At 45.6% G+C, this 22,678-nt stretch overlaps 1 protein-coding gene across 6 annotated transcripts; it reads right to left on the minus strand.

Annotated features, from left to right (window-relative positions):
- Positions 1–131: 131 nt before the first annotated feature.
- Positions 132–10,438, minus strand: klhl21 (kelch-like family member 21). Of its 6 annotated transcripts, none has more exons than XM_028411059.1 (5): positions 10,304–10,438; positions 4,494–5,549; positions 3,613–4,018; positions 2,708–2,780; positions 132–2,464 (listed from the first exon to the last, which is right to left on the minus strand). In XM_028411059.1, the coding sequence occupies exons 2-5, from the start codon at positions 5,518–5,520 to the stop codon at positions 2,132–2,134; spliced, it is 1,839 nt and encodes a 612-aa protein (XP_028266860.1). In that variant the 5' UTR covers positions 5,521–5,549; positions 10,304–10,438; the 3' UTR covers positions 132–2,131. The 6 variants fall into 6 exon arrangements, with proteins under 6 accessions (XP_028266860.1, XP_028266862.1, XP_028266863.1 ...); XM_028411061.1 differs by having other exon boundaries at positions 10,228–10,370; XM_028411062.1 differs by lacking the exon at positions 10,304–10,438 and adding an exon at positions 6,901–7,436.
- Between the last annotated feature and the right edge of the window lie 12,240 nt (positions 10,439–22,678).

The following is a 22,678-nucleotide window of genomic DNA, read 5'->3' on the forward strand; positions in this document are numbered from 1 at the left end:
CCACAGCTTTACTATCTACATGATTTGAGCTTTTGTGAGGCACGTGAATATTTGTTTCTACTTGGGTGGATCCAGCAGAATGAACCTTCTGAGACCTGCCTGCAGTTTAATCATCATACAAACACAGTACATGAGGTGAAGAATACTCTGTATTTACAAAACACTCACAAACCTGTATGAAAACAACGCAGCGCTAACAAGTAGCACAGAAACACAAAGAATAAAATGCCATTTCCATAAAATACAACTTCACACAGGAGCAGACTGAGATTCTTCTGCACTTCCAGTTGTGACGCCGACTCGTCATCACTAGCCTGATTGTCTTTGGAGCGACTTTATAAGCAACCACAGCACAAATATACCCATAAATAAAGCATAGAGAACATTCATAAATACAGATTTTAACGAGAAAAGTCTTCATGCACATTCAGCTGGTGGTTATAAAGGCTGAGGGAGAGCGGTGTGACGGAGGATCACGCAGTACACGCTCACATGCAACCATCCTGGAAACGTGCTACGACAGCAGATCACTCGGCACACCTGCTCCACCTAATCTCCTGCTTTGTGTGTCTGTTTAGTGCGAGACATCGGTTGTGATTGCTGCCACATTTTTTTGGAATGTAAACAAATTATTGCTGTTTAAATATTTGGATGATTTTGCTCAGGATTACACACCATTAAAGGAGCAGTACGCCATATTTAGACTGCTCTCGAACACAGGGTGTGTCTGGACTCACCACCTACTCACTGTTTAGTGCACTATAGTGTGTTTTGCCTTTTTAGAGCCCATTCAGTGGTCTCAATGTTTCCCAAAATTGCATTAGTAGTGTACAAGTGATGGCAGTTACATTAGCAATATGTACCGTTGTCCGCTGCACTCGATGTTTGTTTGGCCGCCAGTGATGCAGCGCGCATCAGCAGTGACACAATTAACATGCTGAGAAAATCCAATCGCTTACAACAAACCATTAAAGATGAGTTCGGAGTGAGTGGGTGATTTCAGACACAGCCATAGTCTTGGTTTTAAGCTTCCTTCCTGCATAGCCCATGATGCAACTCTGCCGCCTCTGACATCCAGATTTGTCTTTCTTTCCCACTGCCAGTTTATTAGGTGTCACTCAGCTTCCTTCACATATGAATTCATTCCCTTGTAAACAGATCTGGTGGAGTTTCCTTTGAGACGTTGACATTTAAATTCAACTTAAAGCTTCAGGCACCGTCTCATCCGCTCTACAGGTGAGTTTTCTCGGATCGTTCCCACAGGAAAACTCCACATAAACACGCACTTCAGATAAAGCAGGAACTCTGTGTAATTTCTAGTGTGGAACAGGGTCGATGCTGCCCCCTGTGGCCATAAGAGGAAAATCACCCCAGCTCTCACATTTAAAGAAGTAGACACAGCAACAAAACGTTGCTACTCCAAGGACTGGTTAGTGGCAATCAGTGAAGCAGTAGCTTCCTACACTTTGTTTCTGTGGGACACACCCGAGCGGTCTCCTGCGTAGTGCATGATACAGTCCATAAGAACAAGCAGAGAGCAGTATGTATGCACAAACACCCTGATGCACACTCTAAAATTTAAGGTGACAGATGTAACAGGCTTCACAAAGGCCTGCAAAAGGGCAATCCCATCTCATGCTCCTGATGCTTTAATAAAGACGACTCTGATGATTAACAGGGAGGTGAATTAGCTGTGCGAGTGCTATAAACGTCCTCTCATGGTTCCACATAATGACACATTCGTCAGTTTATGTAGGAAGCTTCTGCGTGAGCTCCCATCTCACAATGACTGAGATTAATCCAACAGATTCAGACAGGCCTGCGTGAATCTGCGGATAAGAACGTGTGCATATTTCCATCTTTGTGCATACACACAGATTTGGAGGCACCTGGCCCCGGGCCTTCCTGAAGCTGATCCTGCCTTGAGCGATTATCACGACATGACAGCTTTGGCAGTCGAGTGGATTAGGAGGAGCTCAGACTGGTTGAGCGTGCATATGCTCAGTCTTCTCTTCTGCCTTGCACAGCTTTAGCATTGTGATGAGGTAAATTCACAGTAAACTACCGATGGCACGACGAGGCTGAGGGTGGGCGGGGGTGGGCTGAGCACACGTGATGTAGAGGTCCAGCCTCAGTGCGCAGGGTTCACGTCCTGGTTCTGGTTGAGATTGTTGTTGAGGTTGTGGAGCGCCTGGTGACGCTGGTGCCGGTGCAGGCGGATGGCGTTGGACTCGGACGGTGCGTCGCCGGGTTCGAAGGCGCTGGAGACCAGCGGCATGAACTGACGGAATATGCTGACGCTGCCGTGCCAGAAGGTCGGCTGAGGTAGTCGTCCAGCAAGACTCCAGGAGCGGGCGGCGGGGTCGTAGGCTTCCACCACGTCTGACAGCTCGAATGTGTTGTCGTAACCTCCGGAGACGTACAGTTTACCCCCCAGGACTGCCACGCTGCCCCCTACGTGGACCTGAGGAAAGACAGCCAAACGTGTGTTTTATGAGGGGAGCCTGCTAGCATGCTAACCTCAACAAACCTGAGACTATAGAGGCATTAAAAGCTACATTACATTACATACATCATTGTACCAGTCAACGTTGTTAACACTCCATTTAAAGGGAGAAGGGAAGCAGAATAAATCAACAAGTGAAGTCACCTGCTGACAAACAGCATGCTGCCACACGTACAGAATCATCTGATGTGAAATACAAACCTGGGTCATCGGGCTAATTTTGTCCCACTCGTTCTTTTGAGGATTATAAACATCAACCTCGGCTGAGTCATCCCTTTAAATAGAAGGAGACTGAAGTTAGTTTGTTGCTGCCAAAACACGCACAGCTTCATGCTAACGTCACAATGCTGTCACACATATTCATTGATAAATAAAAACATCAACCTACGATCGCTATTAGCAACATCTGCTGTATAAATGTATGTGGGAGTAAAGTGAAGAACTGTAACACACACTAAAATATAAAGAATGTATCAATAGAAGTGAAATTGAAGAAAGAACCAACCAAAATTACTCCTCAGAAACTGTATGAGAATTAAACCTCCTAAAACAGAGCGGCCGCCGGCGACAGAAATGGACATGCGCTGTTTAAACTACCGCAGCTCAGGCTATGTTCGCACTATTGAAAAAAACCTCAACGGATTCTGAAAGCTGAGAAACAGCTCTTTTAATCACTATTACAGTCATTACGGTAATGAGCACATTGCGTGTGTGCCAGGGGCGGGAGTTTTGTGGAGCGGAGAAGAGTTGATTTAAAAAAAGAAGGTGAACTGTTATAATTAAAGCGGTGAAAGGGTGAGGAGATAATATTTGAACATTGGCGCACTCTTGTGGCAGAACAAGCGAATAAGATGCTTTTCAGAGGTCACCATCCAAAGTGGAGGAACCTTTAACCACTTTATACACAGCAGGAGGTCACTAAAGTGGTTCTCAATATGCGGATCAGGGGCCTTCAAAGGGTCACAAGATAAACGTAAAGAACTGTAAATTGTAAAGGGGCAGAAGAAAAGAGGAGAGGACCCAGGGCATCTTATCCATGGCATGCTGTTGTGATAATAAATGTAGTAACACTAGTGGAATGATGCAGTGATGCGTTTCCTCCTCACCTGACAAAGTAGATGAGGCCGTTGAGGGTGATGGTTTTTGGCGTGAAGGACCACGGGGGCAGCTGCCCACAGTTCACCATCACCCAGCGGTTAGCGTCTGCATCGTAGCTCTGGATGGCCATGGTGTCCTCGCTGGTCAGGGAGCCTATGGCGTAGAGGCGTCCGCTGCACGCGGTCGTGGAGCAGTTGTCCATGGGATGCAGCATGGCAGGCAAGGCCTCCCAGCAGTCCAGAGCGTGGTCGTAGCGCTCGGTGCTGTCCGACGCCACCACGTACAGCTGCCCCTTCAGCACGCAGGAGCTGTGGTACTCGCGCGCCTTCAGCATGGGCGACGCCTCCGTCCACTCGTTCACGCTCGACTTGTAGCGCCACACGCCGTCATAGAGGCGAGACCCATCAGAACCGCCTATAGGATGCAGACAAATAGAAATATAAGACATTAGAGATTAGCACTCCAGCAAATAATTAAGATGTGTTCTGTGCTCTTTATTCAAATTTATAGCAGCCATGATGCTAAATGTGTCATTCTAAAAACTGTATGGAAGGTTGCACATTCTAAATCTGCCCGACAACATTATGCAATCCAGCTGCTGTTATTTCTGTCAGTGACACCATCAGCGTTTTAGTCACAGCTCAGAGTGAAGGTCTGAGACGAGTTCTCAGGGGAAACACTCCTCTCAGCCCGAGGACAGTCTGCTGGTGATGATGATGTTGATGCTGTCCTGGCAGCACATGGTGTCCTCACATCGAGTCACACATTGACTCTGCGTCCAAAGAGCCAGCCGTTTATTTATAAGTCCTGCCTGATGTTTCATCAGATGAAGGAGCAGGAATGGAAATCTACTGAGGGAACTATGTGTCTGTGTCTTCAGCCGACTCACCTGTGACATACATGTCGTTTCCGAGGGCAGCGATGCTGTAGCCTCCTCCTAAGTGGTCTGGGAATTCAGCCAGGTAGCGCCACTGTCCCGTCTGTGGGTTGTAACAGTCCACTGTGACCAGCTCATCGCAGTCCTGGTCGCAGCCTCCGACCACCACCAGGATCTCTGCTAAGCCGGTGGACGGCCGCGGCCGCATGCGATGACAGGGCCTGTCGTGGCGGTCGTACTCACAGGACTGGAAGCTGCGGGCTTCGTTCACCATGCGGAGGCAGGTGGGAGAAAGGTAGACAAGGGGGTCGCTCTCAACGTGTGCCAGCAGGAAGAACCTCCTGACGAAGGGGAGGCGGACCTGCTGGAGGAGCTCGGGCCAGTAGTGTAGCCGTCGCTGCAGATCGGCCTTCACCCAGCGCACTGCGATCTGATAGACCGTCTCCTCCTTGTCCACGCACAGCTCATCTTCTGACACAAACTCAAGCAGCCGCTTCCACGGCAGCCGCTGGAAGTCCGTCCCTTTAGCCAGTTCCATTATGTTTTTGAGCACAAAGCGGCGTGCGCTGCCTGCCAGCTCTCTGCACGCGTACGCCTCTGCGAAGTCCTGGATTTCCAGGCAGTTGGAGACGTCCAGCCGCTGCTCCAGAAAAGCACAGCAGGCCTCTTTGACGGAGGGGAACTGAAACAGATCAGCTGTCTTCAGCAGGAGGTCCACGTTATCCTGAGTCACGGTAACCCGCCCTGTGTAGCAGAAGTCCACCAGCAGGCCTAAGAGCTCGGCGGACACCTCGTGTAGAACAACCCGGTCCATGACGCTCTCCCTCAGGGTTCCGGTAAACATGGCTCGGAAGTAGGTGCTGGCGGCCGCCAACACCGTGCGGTGGCAGTGGAACTCGCGGCCCTCTGCGCACAGAGTCACATCGAAAAACTTCCGCTCAGCACGTAGTTCGTGGATGCCCCGCAGCAGGTTGAAGGCGTGGGCCGTGTCAAAAAAGGGCAGGGTGGACGGCTGTGTCTGCAAAACTGGCTTCTCCATCTCAGTGGTCAAACTCAGAACGGTTTTATCTGTGAGATACAAACACAGATTAACTACCCAGGCAAAGAGAGATAACAAAACAAAAAGACAACACAACATGTAGCAAAGCAGCAAATCTCACAATTTATAGACAAACAACAACAGGCACATTGATTTAGAGGAAGCAGTGATCATTCCAGAAGCCACAGGACTGAGTGTGTACGTAACCCTCAAGTAATTTAAATACATTAAGGATGTTTATGTCTAAAAGCCGTGTTGTTTTTCAGCCTACCTGACGAGCCCCTCCAGGCCTGTTTCACAGCACGTAACCGTCTAGAATATACAGCGGTGAAGCTCCGCACTACGACTGTGACCAGCTCCTTCCTCGTGTTTAAGAAAGAGAGCTGGTGCTCTGCTGCTATTAATACACCAGCAGTGTCCATTTCCAGACAAGCCTGGAAGAGGGAGGGCGGGAGGAGGATTTGGGGGGAGAACACCTAGCATGCAGTAAGCTGGGGGAGTGAACACCCCCCTCCACCCCTCTCCAAAACACACTCTGGTATGTCTCTGTGGTCAAACAGCCAGCTGAGCCTGGGCCTCCACTGAAACTTCCTGTCCTGATGGCATGAAATGTGCATCAGTGAAGCACAGATCAGCTGTGATCAGAAGACACAAACCACTTTTAAAGTTCCCCTGACGATGAAACTGGGTGTTTTTATTCCCCCAAGATGGAATTTATGGATTGAAATGAGGTCAAGAGAGGAATTCTTCTCATAATGAGGTTAAGATCTGTGGTTCTAGGTCCGATTTATTCACAACAGTAGATTTCAGCTTTGTTAACTTTACTTACAGCCTCTTCAATAAAGATACAGTGCGTGTAAAATTACAGAAGTGCAGAGCCAAGAGGCTCAAGCGTGTAAACAAGTCGTACACTTGACAAACTCTAAAATAAAATCCTGACCTTGTATTAGGCTTCAGTCTGAACCTGTCCAAGCTTTGGAGATGATCGTTCCATCTGGAATTACGCAGGTATCTCTTTACAGAGACTTGTTTAAAGGTTGTAATAACGCCCCCTCTGCTTCTGGTCAGAGGATTCAGCCCACATTCCACACCAGGGTTCAACAATGCAGCCACCGTAATGTCTCTGTGAGGGATCAAACTGCTCTCCTGAAGGGCAGGCAGACATCCAGGCCTCACACACCAGCACAACACACTGCACTTCCACTCCTGTGTATGTGACTGATGGTGTCTCCTGACAGAGAACTGATGAGCTGTCCGTTCACTCAGTCCTGTGACATGTCATCTACAGACCTCTTCTTAATCTACAGCTGTTTTTATGTTCTACCATGCAGCTTCAAAAACACAACACTCTTCGACAGCCAGGAGTTTTGAGCAACTTACAACCAGCATGTTGACCGAGCAGCTCCAAGAATAGCAGGCAGAAATCAAAGCACTCAAAGGATGGGAGAGAGAGAGGGAGGGAAGGCGAGGAAACAGTAGATGGAAACAATCTCACTGCGATGAGTGAGGAGCACAAAGAGAGCAGTGTGACAGCCAGGATATGACTGTGACCCCACCCTCCCTCACAGGCTGTGGCTACACACAGGTGAAGGGACTAACTGCCCCATTTCCTCAGGAGCTGAACTCACGACCTGCAGAATAAACACACTCGGAAAGGAACAACGCTGTTAGTCAGAGGTTAAAACCCGCCGAGGCTGGTGGCTGTGTGTTCATTTCTGTTTCTTAAAATGGTGGATGAGAAGATCTTTTAGAGTATTTTGAGCCCTGTAACCAAAGCAGGCAAACACTCAGAACCTCTTTACAGAAACTCTGAGATCACTCTGACATCTTAATGAGCCAACAAGGGGCAACTCATGAACTAGAGCTGATCCAGAGCCACTCCACACGGAGCCTGTCCACGTCCCATTCATGCAGGTGTACTGAAACAGGCTGAGAGTCACCTTAAGGGCCCTCAGTCCTTTCTGAAAAGAAGCTCAGCAGCTAAACAGCCAAAAAATCTGCTAAATGCAAAATAAAGAAGTTATTTACTTTAAAATTACAAAGCAACCAACACCATGTTGCTGCAGCTTGCTGGGTAGCTACATTGCTTTTAGGTAATATAAACACATATCGCTTTGTACTTCTAATCATCTGCTGTTGGATAAAATCCAAGATGACAGACTGTACATAAAGACTGATGACATGACAGCTCGTAAACATGCATCCTGCGGCTGGCTGCAGTACAGGTCATGAACCCCGTCTCCTCTAAGCTAGTGGATGGTGCTACAGATGGATGGATGGATGCTACTGCTCCAAGATAGAGTCTGTTTCCAAAATCACAGTCTGTGATCATAGTCTGTTTCATTTATGACTTTAGCTGGTGTTAACTATTGTTAGCAAGCAGGCTAAGCTTAACCTGGCTGAATATGATGTTGGTTAACTGGTAACGGGAAGCTTGTGATGACCTGCACCACAAATTTAGGTCACGCTAGCTAGCAACTGGCATGCATTAGCAAGCTAATCTTAGTTAGTGCTGCACATTGAGGCAAAGCAGCATAAATATAACTGCTTGTGTATCAGATCTGTCCTGTGTCGTTAGGAAAAAAGGTTATATTTTCTCAAATTCTTACTACTACTACTACTACTACCACGAAGAGCAGCTCTTCATCATCACCTTAGCCTGGTAGAAAACTGCATAAAGCACAGAGTACATCTGAAGCTGCAAATATTTGATTAGACGCCAAAATGCTGAATAAACTACAACAGAATGATGAGAAATAATTCTAAGAGGGGCGCCAGTGTGCCATGGTTTTACTCAAGACCAGGAATGTGAAGCCAGAGGAGTCAGAGTCAGGATTCATCATCTGACACACTGGAACTCTTCCAATCCATCAAATCACTGACATGTTTTACAAAAAAACAACAATGTCAACAGGAATAAATGTCAGGGGAACATGAATGTCTCCTCAACGTGTTCCTGCAATCCATCAAAGTCTGACGGTCGGGCTCTGCAACATCTCCATGCTCTGAAAAAAGGCAAAAGACTCTGAGGCACCCAGCACGAGGAAACCACGGCGTCACAGAACTGGGAGGCTCCCAGTGAAGGGGTGTTTATCTGGAGGCTGCTTTGTGGACGTGAACGGAGTAAATCAACAACAGGCTCGGTTTACATGTAGGTGAAGGCACAGTGTGTTCTCGATGACGTGGTTTCAAACTTGCAACTACCACCAAGCACAATTTGCATACAGGCTCCAGCTCTGGTTTGCATGTACATTACTTCAGTATCAGCAGTAGACACGCTCTTCTGTGCAGAAGCCTTAAAATGTCATATAACATGCAGGAATTCCTCAGCTACACACAATCATCTGTCAACAGCATGAGGGTCTTTAGCCCGGCCCAGCAGCACCTGGCAGGCTGACAACCACACAAGGACAGCTGCTCTCTCTGCTGTCGCTGAGGCCAAGGCAGCCATCAGAGTGCAGACATAAACCTCTCCAGTCCTCCGCAGCTGAGCCTCTCCTGGCCATAAAAAGGCAACAGCGCCACGCTCACCTCAGACGAAGGCCGGCACCAGGCTAACAGAAGCAGCAACACTCAGATTACAGCTGTGTGACAGCGGATGGACTCTCAGTGACTCGACTAGAACAACGTCCAATGAAAACCAGATGTTATTTTAATATATTTAGGCTCTGCATTTCATGAGCTGGAATTTGGAACATTTCCTTAAAAAAGTGAATTAAAATGTATGTTCTTTCATTTCTGCATCACTCCACAGAAGAGCCAACAGAAGTCTGTGCTTGGATGAAACCAAACTCTAAGCTGCACCACATCCACTCAGTGTATCACAGTGTGGTACAATATGTAACATATAACATATAACATATAACATATCTACCACTGCTGTGTTTTTTCTAATAAACCACAGTGGGTGCAGCTGGTGCCAGATGATGACTTGAATCATTCACACATTACTCATTAGTCTTGTGTCAGTAATCGGGGCAGAATGAATGTTAGCAGCCTTATTTCTGTGTTACGACTCATGGTTCTCCACCAGGGATGGTTCCACACCGCCTTCCTCCTCTTCCTCCTCCGCCTTCCTTCCTCTGCCTTCCTCCTCTGCCTCTCTCTGCCTTCCTCTGCCTTCCTCTGCCTTCCTCCTCTGCCTCTCTCCTCTGCCTTCCTCCTCTGTCTTCCTCTGCCTTCCTCTGCCTCTCTCCTCTGCCTTCCTCCTCTGCCTCTCTCCTCTGCCTTCCTCCTCTGCCTTCCTCTGCCTTCCTCCTCTGCCTTCCTCTGCCTTCCTCCTCTTCCTCTCTCCTCTGCCTTCCTGGGACTCCTGCAGCACAGGCTGAAGTTACTGTAAACATCTGCATCAGCTCCAGCAGCCATACATTCCACTGAGGGTCTAACCCTGAACTACTGTCTTCTGATTGGAGCAGGATATATTCAAATGTAGCTAATGCTAGCTCAGGATAAAGCTAAAGTCCATGGAAATCAATGCTAAAGTAAATAAGCTAGTAGTCATCACTGCAGATGTGGCATCTGTTAGCAACTTCTGTGCGCTAATAACTCTTCAGTAGGAAAGCTGTTCGTGTTTTGGAGACTTAAAAGAACATTTAGCCCAGAACAAATCAACCATTTGAAGCGTTAGCTCCCATTTAAAAACGACACCGCGGCGATAGGATAAAGTCAAAGTTGACACGAAGCTCGTTGTTGTATTTTCAGCCGTACCTTCAGCTAACGTCAAGCCGTCCTCCGCTATCGACAGCCTTCAAAAACAGACGAACTCTGCTGTGAGACAACTTACCGACGTGTGTCCCGACCGGGCGGTGCTGCTTTTACAGAGTATGAAGCACAAACACGCAGCAACTTAAGCCGAAATTAAAGTTTGACGCCGCGGATGTGTTCGGCCTCCTCTGCGCCATGACAGCCCGAGACACGTGGTGCCTTCAGGTGCTGTCGTAAATACCGGAATCATCATTATCATTAACACGCAGACCAACTTAAAACAATAATACTGTCAATAATAATATTAATTAAGTGATAAAAGAAGAAGAGGATGATTTTTTCAGTTGTTTATATATACTTATAATACATTTGTGTTTAAGTTTGTGTTCCCATTAATCACGAGGGAAAGTAGAAGCTACTTTTACTGAGGTCAGTAAACATAACATCATGATGCAAAACACAAACAAACAAAAAGTGTAAACATGGAACTTGTTGTTTTCTTCTTTTAACTGAAGACTGAACCTAACATTTAATTAAACACATGAATGAAACACAAGATAAAATACACATAAAACCCTGAAACGAACCAAAAGATCAGGAATGTAGTAATAAACTCAGGTTTCACTCCCTTTGCATCACTTTAACCCTGACAGCCTTTAATTCAAGAAAGTGCTTAAAATTCCATCCATGCAGGACAGGTATACGTCTCTGCTGCTCTGCAGCTCAGTGTGGGGATAAGGAGGAGGTGAGAAGGAGATGATGATGGCCTGGAATGTACAATAAAGAGTCAAACCCCCTGTTGCAGTGCAATTAGAAGCGACCTGCTGCTGAACTTTGTCCGGCCTGGCTGCGTCCCTCAGGCAGAGTGTGGATGTGGGAACTGCTGACGGGGGACATTGCTGCTTAAATGAGCTGCTCACAGAGGGTCCTCTAACAGTGAATACTGACATTTACACCACTTGACTCAGGTTTAGTAATTAAAACTGGACAGTGACACTTCTCTTTATCCTCGAAGGGATGTACTGGAAGTTTAGCAAAAGTTTGACATTATTGGAAATGCCAAACACAGGACAGAAAAATACCTTCTGTCCAGAAGTCACAAAATCTACCTGTTAACAACTATTTAAAGGGTCGTTTCCAAGAGTTTAAATCCAGGCAACTGGACTCAAGGACTGTTTTTTCAAGACATTCCGCCACTCCCCCAAGTGGCTTCTTCAGTTCTGCTGCTGGTCTGGTTGGGACTCTGAGTTTTATGTGTTCAGGACCTCTGTGGGTGGATCTTGCAGGAACTCACATGACCCTGTTAACGACCAGAAACTGAGCCAGGCGCAGGACTAGTTGACGGCCCATCGTTAGGGTTTAAATGGAGGTGAAACCTGCTAGGAAGGGATGTTATTTACACATTCATCCATATGTTTCTGTCCAAACTACTCCTATTAACCCCTGAAGGAGTTTAAGCCCCACTCTGTGGCTGCTGAATGTTTCTCCAGTTTCCATAAACAATATATATCATTAAAAAATAATCCATACAGTCTGACGTCCCAACATTTCATTCCTGTCTTTGTGAAAAAAATGGATATGTTCTTCAGTTCAGTCACTAGATGGAGACATTGTATACCCTGTGGACTGTCCTCACCCTGTGGACTGTTTCCTACTGGGCTCCCGGGTCTTGTGTGGGTCAGCCACCTGATGTTAGCGTACATTCTGTAGCTAATGTTAATGCAAGAACTAGAATGTTTAGACTTGTGTAAACAGTCTAACATTTGCATCTGTAGGTGTTGTTTATTGTGAAGTAATGCAACTTAAATCTCATGTTTTGATCATTTGCTGATCACCAGTTGCTAGTGAAACCACCTGAACATCAGTGTTGTAGTTGTTCTGGAGGCTGCTGCGTACATCCTGAGGGCCTTAGTGTGGAGAACATTCAAGCTTTCGCCTTCTTAATGCAGAGTTTTTGCAGCATCATATTTTCTATGTGCAGCGTGTCGACATCCTTCAAATCCACTTTTCTACTTCATGGCCAGTGCAGAGTCTTTATTCTGAGCATCATTCATACATTTATTTATTTATTAGCAAAAACAGCTGAACTTTAGTCCACATCAAAATAAACGCCTGATTTCAAAGGACAAAATGTATCATAAGTCAATCAGTCAATGAATGAGATAAATCCTTAAATGATTTCTGGCTGCTGGCCTGAAAGCAGCTTTGATCGCCTGTGATGTGGTTCAGACGGTCTGTGTAAGGCTCTGTGGACGTTTGTTGTGGTGATGTTGTGTTGCATATTTAAGTGCAGAGCACAACGACTCTGTAAATTATTGATATGACACACTGCCGCTCTGAATGTCAATACGTCTCCCCGGAGACGGGAAAATGAGCGAACCACCCCAAACACAGAGGTGTGATCGATAGAGACAGATGGCTGCAGGGAGGTGAGCAGGCTGAGCCAGAGGTAGGCCGCGATAAGACCTCCAACACAGTGGGGGGGCATGTGTGATGTTTGCATGTACGCTAATAAAACTCCACACAATGACAGCCACCTTCTCGTGTCCAAAGGTCAAGATGTGCTCCGCTTAATTGAATTCCAAATGTATTGCTGCACAGCGGTGCCTCTCGACGGGCTGACAGCTCTGAAGGGCTCGGTAATAACACACAGCTCGAATAAGAGTGTGTCGGAGAAAAAGCCAAACATTAGGCAGCAGCATGAAATATTGAACAATCCCGTCTTTGTTGTGCAGCTCGGCCTGCTGAGGCTGGCGCAGCAAACTCCTGGATACAGAAAGGTCTGCAAAGTTTTTATTCATGCATTATAAAAACAGCATTATTATTATTATTATTTATCATATGGGTCATTTATGACTGTCTGCAGCTCGTGCAAAGGCTCGTGCACCCGAGGGCCCAAAACAGAACACAGCGGCTTTTAAACTAACATTAAGCACAGCAGCATAATTAGAGTCCCAACTTTTTATGTTATCTGTTGTTTGTCAAAGTCCACATTCATTATATTATTTACAGGTCAACTGACAGTAACTTGTTCCATTAGATAAACAGCATGTTCACAAATACCCTGTTTTATTTATTTATTTATTTTATTTTAGATACTTTAATAAATTGTTTAAGGCTGCTGCCAAGCAGTGTCATTTGTGTTACTCACATATTTATACATTAATTGATTGTAATTTAAGATGGATGGTGTTATTGTTGTGAAGTATATTTTAAAAGATCCCTGTTTATTTTGCTTTCTAATGTAAATCTAGTGTCACTAATGCTAATGATCGCTAATGTTCCCTCCAACAGGTAAACAACTGCTGTAAAAGCAAATTTGTTCAATTTAATTTCAAAGGTCACGTCTTTGCTCAATTCGTGCACATTTAAAGCAGCATAATGAACTTTATGTTAGCAGGATAAGATTAGTTGTATTAGCTGACACAATTGCTAATATGCCATTTGTATTTTAAGGGTAGATTAAATGTAATCTGGACCATGATGAAAGCTAACATCATTCACCTCTCGGAGGTGGATCTAGCCGGATTGGCTTACATCTGGCTCAGGTCTGAACGCTAGGCATAAACTACGACAGCTTTGCCACGAGTTTTATTTCCACAGGGCTACAGAGGAATAAACTGCTTTTAAAACCGAAAAAAAATCAAAAGAACGAGCAGCACGGGACAAAAAAAAAATGCATGACACGCACACACACGGTCCTACCGCGGCACGACGGGACTCTGTATATTATGAGGCGCCACCTAGTGGTTTGGAGGACAACAAACAAGCCGGATTGAGCGCGGACGAGCCAGATTTGAAAATAGGTCTGAACGTATCCAGCTTAAAGGCAATCTGGATTCAATCCCACTCTAGCCTGATTGACTTTCCCCAGTGTGAACAGGGCCTCAGACTAAAGGATGAAGTAATCTGGTTTTTGTGGATGAAGGTATCGAACACCTTTCTTAAAATTCCGTCCACATGTACACTGGGACAAGTGTCAAAGGTCAAAGTGTAATCTTATAAATAAATTAGAAAATTTCACAATAATACAAAATACTCAGTAACGTAATCTGTGCTTTTGGTATCATCAGTTTCTGGTTTCTGTCTTTGTTTGCAGCTGCTGCCTGTTTCATCATGCAGTCGCACAGACCTCCCTCCTCTCTGTGGAAGGTGATCCACAGCGCGGCGACGCCTTCTCGTGCTGTTCTGTCAGCCGTGTCATGAAGCGCATCTTTCAATCAGGCTCATCCTTTAACCATTAACATGACTCACATGTGGGCTGATGCCAAATTACACATCCAGGCCACCTCCACGTTCTTTTAATCCAGTCATGTTTGCATGCCATGAACGTGTGATTAGAGATTACATCTAACATCACAGTCCCGCTCTTCCTTCATCTTTGTGGGATGTCATCTTTCTGGTTACTGAGGATTTCAGATTATTTTTGGATTAAACAGACATAAAATGTGTCTGATTCTGTTTTTATTGTGATTAATAATCCCTGAAGGCACATGCCTGCATGATAATCTGACGTCTAATCTGATCATGTGAGCATCATCTTACCTCTGCTGGGACACATCTGTATGTGCTGAGTTCACAATAAGAGAAAAATCAAAACTCCTTCTCTCTCTGTTAAACCGGTGACGGTCTGTTAAATCGAGTGTGACCCTGATGATAGTTTATGCTGCCATTACAGAGGCCATCAGTGTGGAAGATTAGAATCCATCCATCCCTCTGAAAAATGTACTGTTTGGAGATTCCTCGACAGCGTTTTTCTAAGACATCAGCAAAATATTTCTGTGCTTCTCATTTATCATCATACCAAGCCTCCATTTTTTTCTGCTCCTTTCTCAAATAAACTAGTTTCCTCTTCTTCTCTTTCTCCACACACCCATCTGCTTTCTGTAGTCTTGCCTGCGAACAAGACACAATTAATCAGGCTGTCACACAGTCCATGCATGAATGCTATCATGGCCCGGGGGGTGGGGGGGTGCACAGTGACACAGTCGAGCAGCACAGCGGACGTTAACTACTCTCATGTGTGCAGAAACTGGTTTTCATCATCACTGTGACCGGGCAGGAGCTTCAGTCACATCCTCTTGTGTAATTATTTCACCCGCTGAATAAAAAAGCTTCTTCTCACTGCTCATTACATGCTATTAATCTGGGCTGCGTGACTCATATGATTCATGGAGTCAAAATGAACAAGCTGCCCTGATCCAACAATGTGTTAAACAGAGCTCCACACAGTGCTGTAACAGGAACAGAGTGCAGCGACACTCAGATATAATCTCGAATGTGTGCAGCTTCTCTTTAATTCAGAGCCCAGATCGCCCTCAGATGTAAGATGCCAGCTGAATCCACGTCATCTCTCAGGCCGCCTGCCCTTCCTCACTGTGTGTTCCAAAGATGTGGCACCAACACAGCAGAGTCCCTGCTGACAAAACTGTTCATTTTGGTGCCGTCGGTGGAAAATAATAAGACATTAAACCCTGGGAGGGCTGCGGAGCCGTATGCTCCTCGCAGCCTGTCTTAGAAGAGCAGCTTTGCCTCCTTCTCACCAAAAGGCGCTTAGATTCGGGGCTCCTGCCTCCTGCCACATCTCTCAGGCAGCTGTGTTATTATGGATAGGGATTACTGAGCGGTGGTGGGCAGGAGAAGACCTCAACTGATTATTAGAGAAACAAAGAGTGCTGCCTGCTAAAGGGAGGCCTGCTTCAGCGCAATTATTCTGCAATCTTTAAAAAAACTCTCTTCAGTTCAAGAGGCCGCAGGCTTGACTTTACCAAATCAAAGGCTCGGTATTATTATTTGAACAGAGGAGAGGGAGGCTACGTTAAAGAAGTGCTTCGACTGTGATGACGGTTAAACATCAGAGAGCAAAGACTGAAACTGGAACATCCAGAAAGAGGAAAAACCTCACAGTGACATTTGTAACAGAGTCACACCGCTTCCAGTGCTCCCCACGGGACATTTCAGACCTTGGAAGCAGAACCTGTGTGCTGTGTCCTTGTCTCTATGTGTTTGTGGGAGTAGGGATTGGTTGTTAAACTAAATAAATATATAAATGTGTTATGAATTTGAGGATCATTCATGATCTTTATCTCACCCCTCACCCTGTTTTTGTTTCATTCACCTAACCTTAACCAGGAGTTTTTAATATATAACCCCAACCAAACCAAACCAACCAAATGAGTGAAACTAAAACAGCTTGTGGTGTTGGGGGACGCAAACCCCGGACTCCAGAGTGAAAGTCCTCCACGCTGCCTGTAAGTAACCATCCATCCACCATCCTTCTAATGTGGAGGTATTCACACGTCCCCTGAAGCCACTGTGAAACCTTCAAACTGAGCCTCAGCAGAGCGCTAGCTGCACACAAACACATCCGACTGGTTCCAGACTCCAAACACCAGCCTCACAGGCACAGACAAACCAAGTAAGGCACACAGAACGAGAGGCACTCAGGCGGACTGCGTACGTCAACACAGCCGCTGCGAAGGACCACCGCCATCATCTTCAAAAGCTCCCGGTCCTCCCGCTGATTGGTCAGGTGTTGTTCATCTAATCAGCAGGCGCGGTGGATGCTTGTCATCATGACACCGATGTAAGGGGGACAGGTCCACACAAACAACAGAGGGGTGACAACCAACTCAAAATAACTGAAAGGCCTGGAGCCGTAACACCACTGCCTCGGTTTCCTGACGCGGTGCAATTCACTGCCAGAGCGGTAGGGGTGGCTTCTTTCCTTAAATGGTTATAGTGAAAGATTGATTCTTTGGCTTTTGGCACTTCCTGTTTCAGTGACCAATGGCGACCGAGAGACAGTGTATCATTGTTGGAGTTGTCAGATTAAATATTAATACAAAGTAAATGATCGTATTTCCTGACTCCTTCAATAAGTCGTTCCTCGATCTGGTCCATAATCACGTCCGTAGCCAATAACACAGAAGAAGAAGTGAAGTCCGAAATAGAGGAAATACGTTGCTACCAAGCCAATCAATCGCTTGTGGTCTGCGTTGCCTACACATCAAGCCATCACAGTATAAATCAGGCTGCAGTCCCATGTTTGGATAACATCACCTAACAGCATCATGGGGCCTTATTCCTCACACGTTTTACTTAATCTATGTGTAAAATCATCTGAAATTACTCGTCTCTGTCCACAGACCACCATTCATGTGTTTCCAGAATAAAGCGTTATTTTGGCATGAAACAGCAGGAGCTGCAGCCCTGCAGCTTGTGTGCAGGTTTATTTTTGTGTCATTATCATAATAAAGGTTATGAGACGACTGGAAACCTGCAGGTGAAAGTACTCAGGAAAATCACTCTATGCAGCGAGCCTCACGACACAGTGTAGAGCGTGAAAGCAAATGATTCAGCATCTGGCACCATTTTGGTTGATTTCAACCATCTCCAGATCTGACAGACGGACACGATTGTGGCGAATGTCCAGGATGTCACATCTTGTCTGTGGCTGATGTACGAAGAAAGAGGTGGAGTGGTGGGTAGTATATAAGTATATAATAAGTGCTAGAACTTTTGTATGGAGAGAAGTTCCACCCTCTGATGGACCTCCTGGTCCACAGGGGGCGCTCTTGAGATAGTCGAGAATGAATAGGGTCCAAGTTCACGAGGATTAAACAGTAATTCTGGATATCTCTATAGTGCATTTGATAAAGGGTTAAAAGATATAGTTCCTTTTTAAGATTTTTGACAGCATTTGATTAAAAAAAACGTCTGACCTGACACCACCCACTGCCTTTACACCTTTTGATCACCCATCATGCCATGTATGTAAATCATTGACAGTAAGAACTATGGACAGAGCTTCCGTGACATCGCCCGTTTGTTTCTGAAGAGCCGTTTTGAGGGTCTGTGGGAAGCTCCGGGACGCTCTGACCGCCGCCGCCATGTTTGATCGTGGAAGCAGGAAACTTACGGCAACCGTCTGTCACTCAAAGTGGCAACACCCATAATTACGTGTAATTTTAAGTCCAAATATAATTAAAACGAGTTATAAGAACATTCACCCCCCGTACAGCTGACACTAGAAGGGAACCTATCCTTTGAGACCAGAGTGGTTTTTTGTACCAGGCTGTAAACATGTTCATTTCTGCTGCGAAGTCGGCCATTTTAACATGGGAAATGACTCGCTGCTGGAGCCAGCCCCCAGTGGTTGCAGCTTGAACTCCAAGTTCTGACACTTCAGCATGGGCTTCAAGTCTGAGCCCGGAGGCTGCTGCTTGATAAAAACTTTTCTCTTGCCTGGATCGTGGCCGTCTTGTTTTCACGGTAAGGTTGAGTTGATGAGTTTCTATCTTTTATGAGGCTGAAATCTGGTTTCATCTTTAGATTAAGGGTTTCTGGCTGGTTGAATAGCACTAAGAGTCTGAAACATCAATACATTGTGGTTTTTTTAGCCTTGTGTCCTCCCAGGCCAGCTGCTATTGTGATCACGAGTCAACAAACAAATAATAAAAAAGGTACAATTTGAACGTTGTTGTCAGAGCATGTTAGAGCATATCAAAACAGAGAGGTTTTATCTACTTAAGAACAACAAATAAGACATCCCGAGCTTTCTCATGGCGTGATTATTTTCTGCCTCACGCTTTGAAATTGAAATGGAAAGTGTTCTCAATTGCTGAGACAACAGTGGAGGCTGTGTTTATCTGCACAGAGACAAATCTCACGCTGCTGCTCCACACTCAAACATTCCATCATTCAGCCGGAACGATTTCATGCTCGGGGAAGCTGAGGTGAGGGGGTATCAGGTGAGATGTCTGGTTGCTGGAACACCTTTAAACACACACATTAAAAAAAATCCAGATTTGCTCTGCCCACGTTTTTAGTCTAATTATTGCTCCCAGGCTGGTTTCATTCCTACAAGGTTCTTACAGCACTCCACTGTATGCTCCAAAGGCTCTACAAGCATTTGATTCACCCACTTACACATGAGTTAACTGTCAAAAATAAAACTGGATCCATAGCTGGAAATGACACTTGGAACGCAGCATTCACTCTTCACCGGTTTATGATGTTAGTAAAAAATTAATTTTGCGGAGCCACAAACAAATATCAAAGTTTTCCTTTTGCTCCTATAACCCCCTTGTTTTTAATTTCTTAAGCCTGCATGCACCTCTGACTTCAGTTGCCGTGGCGACTAGATCACATTTCCTCCTGTGGAATGAAAACAAGCTCATTTAGTTTGTCATCTCCGGGCCCCGCGCTCCTGCACCTGCTCGATACGAGGATACGAGCAGCTTAAATTACTCACGCACCTATCAGACCGTAAATAAACGGCGGTGGGCAGTCGATCCTGGAAGGCGGGCTTTAGGGGCTCAAAAAAAAGAAAGAAAGACGGAGAAGACACGTCCACAGCAGCAGCAGCAGCAGGGATAATAGGCAGATTTGGAGATAATCTGCACACAGTCATAACTGGGTGGTTACATTTATCATGGAAACAACACGTCACATCAGGTCTTCAAACATTCCTGAAATTCCCAGGCCTCAAAATATTCAAAGAAAACTCATTCATATTCATTTATGTATGAATATTGATGCTCAGAAATCAGTATTTGGTGGAATAAGCCTGGATTTTTTAATTACAGCTTTCATGTTTCTTCATGCATCACTCCTCACGGTGCTGCTGGGTGACTCCTGGCACCAACACTGAGGCAGCGCAACCTTGTTTTATTTTCCCAAAATATTTGAGACCAGTTAATACTCAAAGCATTCTTAAAAGTCCTCCTTCCAGGCCTTAGAATGGACCTTTGTGTATGTATGTCTAGACTAGCACAATGATACCACAGACTGCTGAAGAAAAACAGAATAGGGAGGCATGCAGAGTCGCTGGCCTGTCAGAGTCATGCCATAAGTAAAAATGGAACAAAGGCTGGTTGGCTACAGCCTCTGTGTGAATCTGAGGGCGAGCATCGCACAGGTAAGCACAGGTAAACACAGGTAAGCACAGGTAAACACAGGTAAACACAGGTAAACACTTTTAATGCTCTACTCTAACAGCCAGTGTGGACATCTAGATTTTGACTGCACTGTATGTATGAATGTGTGTATGCTAGGGTTTAAATGAATGATAAATATGTGTGTGTGTGTGTGGCAGGCTCCAAGAGCTAACTGCACACATGTAGACCCTGAGGCGATCAACACATTCGGTAAAATACCCAACGATTTGGTCAAATTGATATAATGAAAAATAATGAATGTTAAATTTGAGTAAACAAAGAAAGGCAGCTTTCTTCACAGTCAAGCTTAGAAAGTGTGGATTTTCTAAAATGCATGATTCATACTATAAAGTAATTAAAGCCACTTTCCACGGTGCATTATCAGACTGAAAAGGAAACCAGCATCAAACATTAAAACGCTTCTTACGGCCCTTCAGGACAAGTTTCAAAGCGGAGCCTTTCTTCTGCGCCTGTGTCTCTAACACCCAGAGAATAGATCAAACACAGCATTGATCCTCTCCGCCTTCACATCTGAAGAGATGCTCTCTGCTACAATAACCGGCTGTTGGAGCCAAAAAGGAGCTGCTGCCTGCACGGAGCTCAACCTCAGGCTGTGTTTCTACATCTGTTAAACAGTTAAACTGTGTTTACTCAGGAAGCTGTTTCGCTGTCTTCTGAGACCTGACTACATGAACACAACAACACACACACATTTCTGGAGGAAGTTAATCTGGCATCAGGATCGGGGTCTTAAGCGTTTGTCGCATGAGCGGCAACACAGATAAGCTGCCATCCGACCTTTTCATGAAGGTGAGCGAGGCGAGCTGTCGGCAGCGTGAAGGGACGAAGAACTGCATCCGACCTTCCAAACAATCAGGAAACCTTCTTTGTAGTTTAATGAAGCTAATGCAGTAATGCTAAAACCTTGAGGGTGGCTCCGGCAGTGAGGTAATCCTCACAGACGTACGACTTTACAACAGAAAAGACACATGGCAATACAGCCTGGAGGAAGAACCTGCCGTACATTTAAACATTTTAACATGGATGTCACTACAGGAGCCAGCCCCCAGAGGCTGACAGTGGATATATACACATTGATTGTATATAAGTACCGTATTTTCGGACTATAGATCGCACCGGACTATTAGTCGCACCAGCGGGCCAGCGTAAATCACTACGTTTTTAGCGTAACGTTGCTTCCTGAATTCATCTTAACTTCAGTGTTGCGGCTGCAGGACATTCAGAGTGAGACACATACAATTAAACAAGTTCTCACACGGAGAAATGATCAGCTTCACCGCACAGAAACAAGCGACTGCTGTGAGCTATAGCTGTCTGAAATTAGCAACATATCGGCTCAGCTGCAAGCACGTGTTCCATAACCGTGCGCACCTATGCTCGGAATGCAAAGTGTGGACAAGCTGGAGGTGGAAGAGAACCGTCAGCAGAAGGACAGAACAGCTACCACTGCATTTGTAATGGGATGTCAGGACACAAGGCTAACTAACTGTATATTTTTTCATAGATAAGTCGCACCTGAGTATAAGTCGCATACCCAGCCAAAGCATGAAAATACGGTATGTATGAAGCATACATGACGTCTCCCATAAGTTTCTGCAGAGCTGCTTTGAATAACAGTGGAAGGCTCGTCAGCAGGAAGCATGCTGTGAGTCTACGAGGCTAAAACAGTGATAGAAAGTGATCTATGACATTTAGAGGATTACTACTCTACTAAATTACAAGAAACATTTCAGAAAAGATGGGAAAGATGGATTGAGTACTACCCAGGTTCTGGCCCATGGCTGTGACTCTTTAATGTGGTGCCTTTTTAAATGTTTGATTAACTTCATTGTGTTGTAGGATGAGATCATAGGCTGTATGTAGTTGTGATGAACAGTTGGTTAGCCACAGCTCGATGCTCGCCTGGTAGCTGGCTGCAAACCGTAGAGCGGAGGCGTGTCTCATAACTCATTACCTCAGTGAGATCTGCCTCCGTTCTGGAAATCCATTCCACATTTTGCAGCCTGCTAGCAGAGCAGGGGATCACTTGTGGAGTAATTTCAGCAAACAACGTGAAGGCACAGACATCGGAAATCTCCGATCCATGAGATGAATTACGTTGGTATCAGAACCTGATAGTGTTCGGCCCGTCCCTAACTACTGTGTGAGAAATTACTGGATTATTTAAAAATGTCTTAAAAAGCAGCCATTTAACACGACTGACACTCTTCTGGCTCCAGGCTGCAGTTGTGGAGGTCGCCACTTGATCACACAGCAAACAGCTGCTGCTCTTAATCTCCATAAACAGCGTGCCCGTCCCTTTTAATTCTTGTCTTTTTGTTGAGCGTGTGTGTTGTGTTGACCTGTAAAGCAATTATGAGACTATCGAACAGTAAAAAGGGCCGATCACATTTCCCCTCAGATTGATATGCATGACAGCGGGTGTGCGGAGAATCGACTCTTCTGGACTCTATCAAGCTGACAGGAGCTCAATTAAACGCCTCATCTCAATG

Source organism: Parambassis ranga, chromosome 7 (assembly GCF_900634625.1).
Source record: "Parambassis ranga chromosome 7, fParRan2.1, whole genome shotgun sequence".
Classification (NCBI taxonomy): Eukaryota; Metazoa; Chordata; class Actinopteri; family Ambassidae; genus Parambassis; species Parambassis ranga.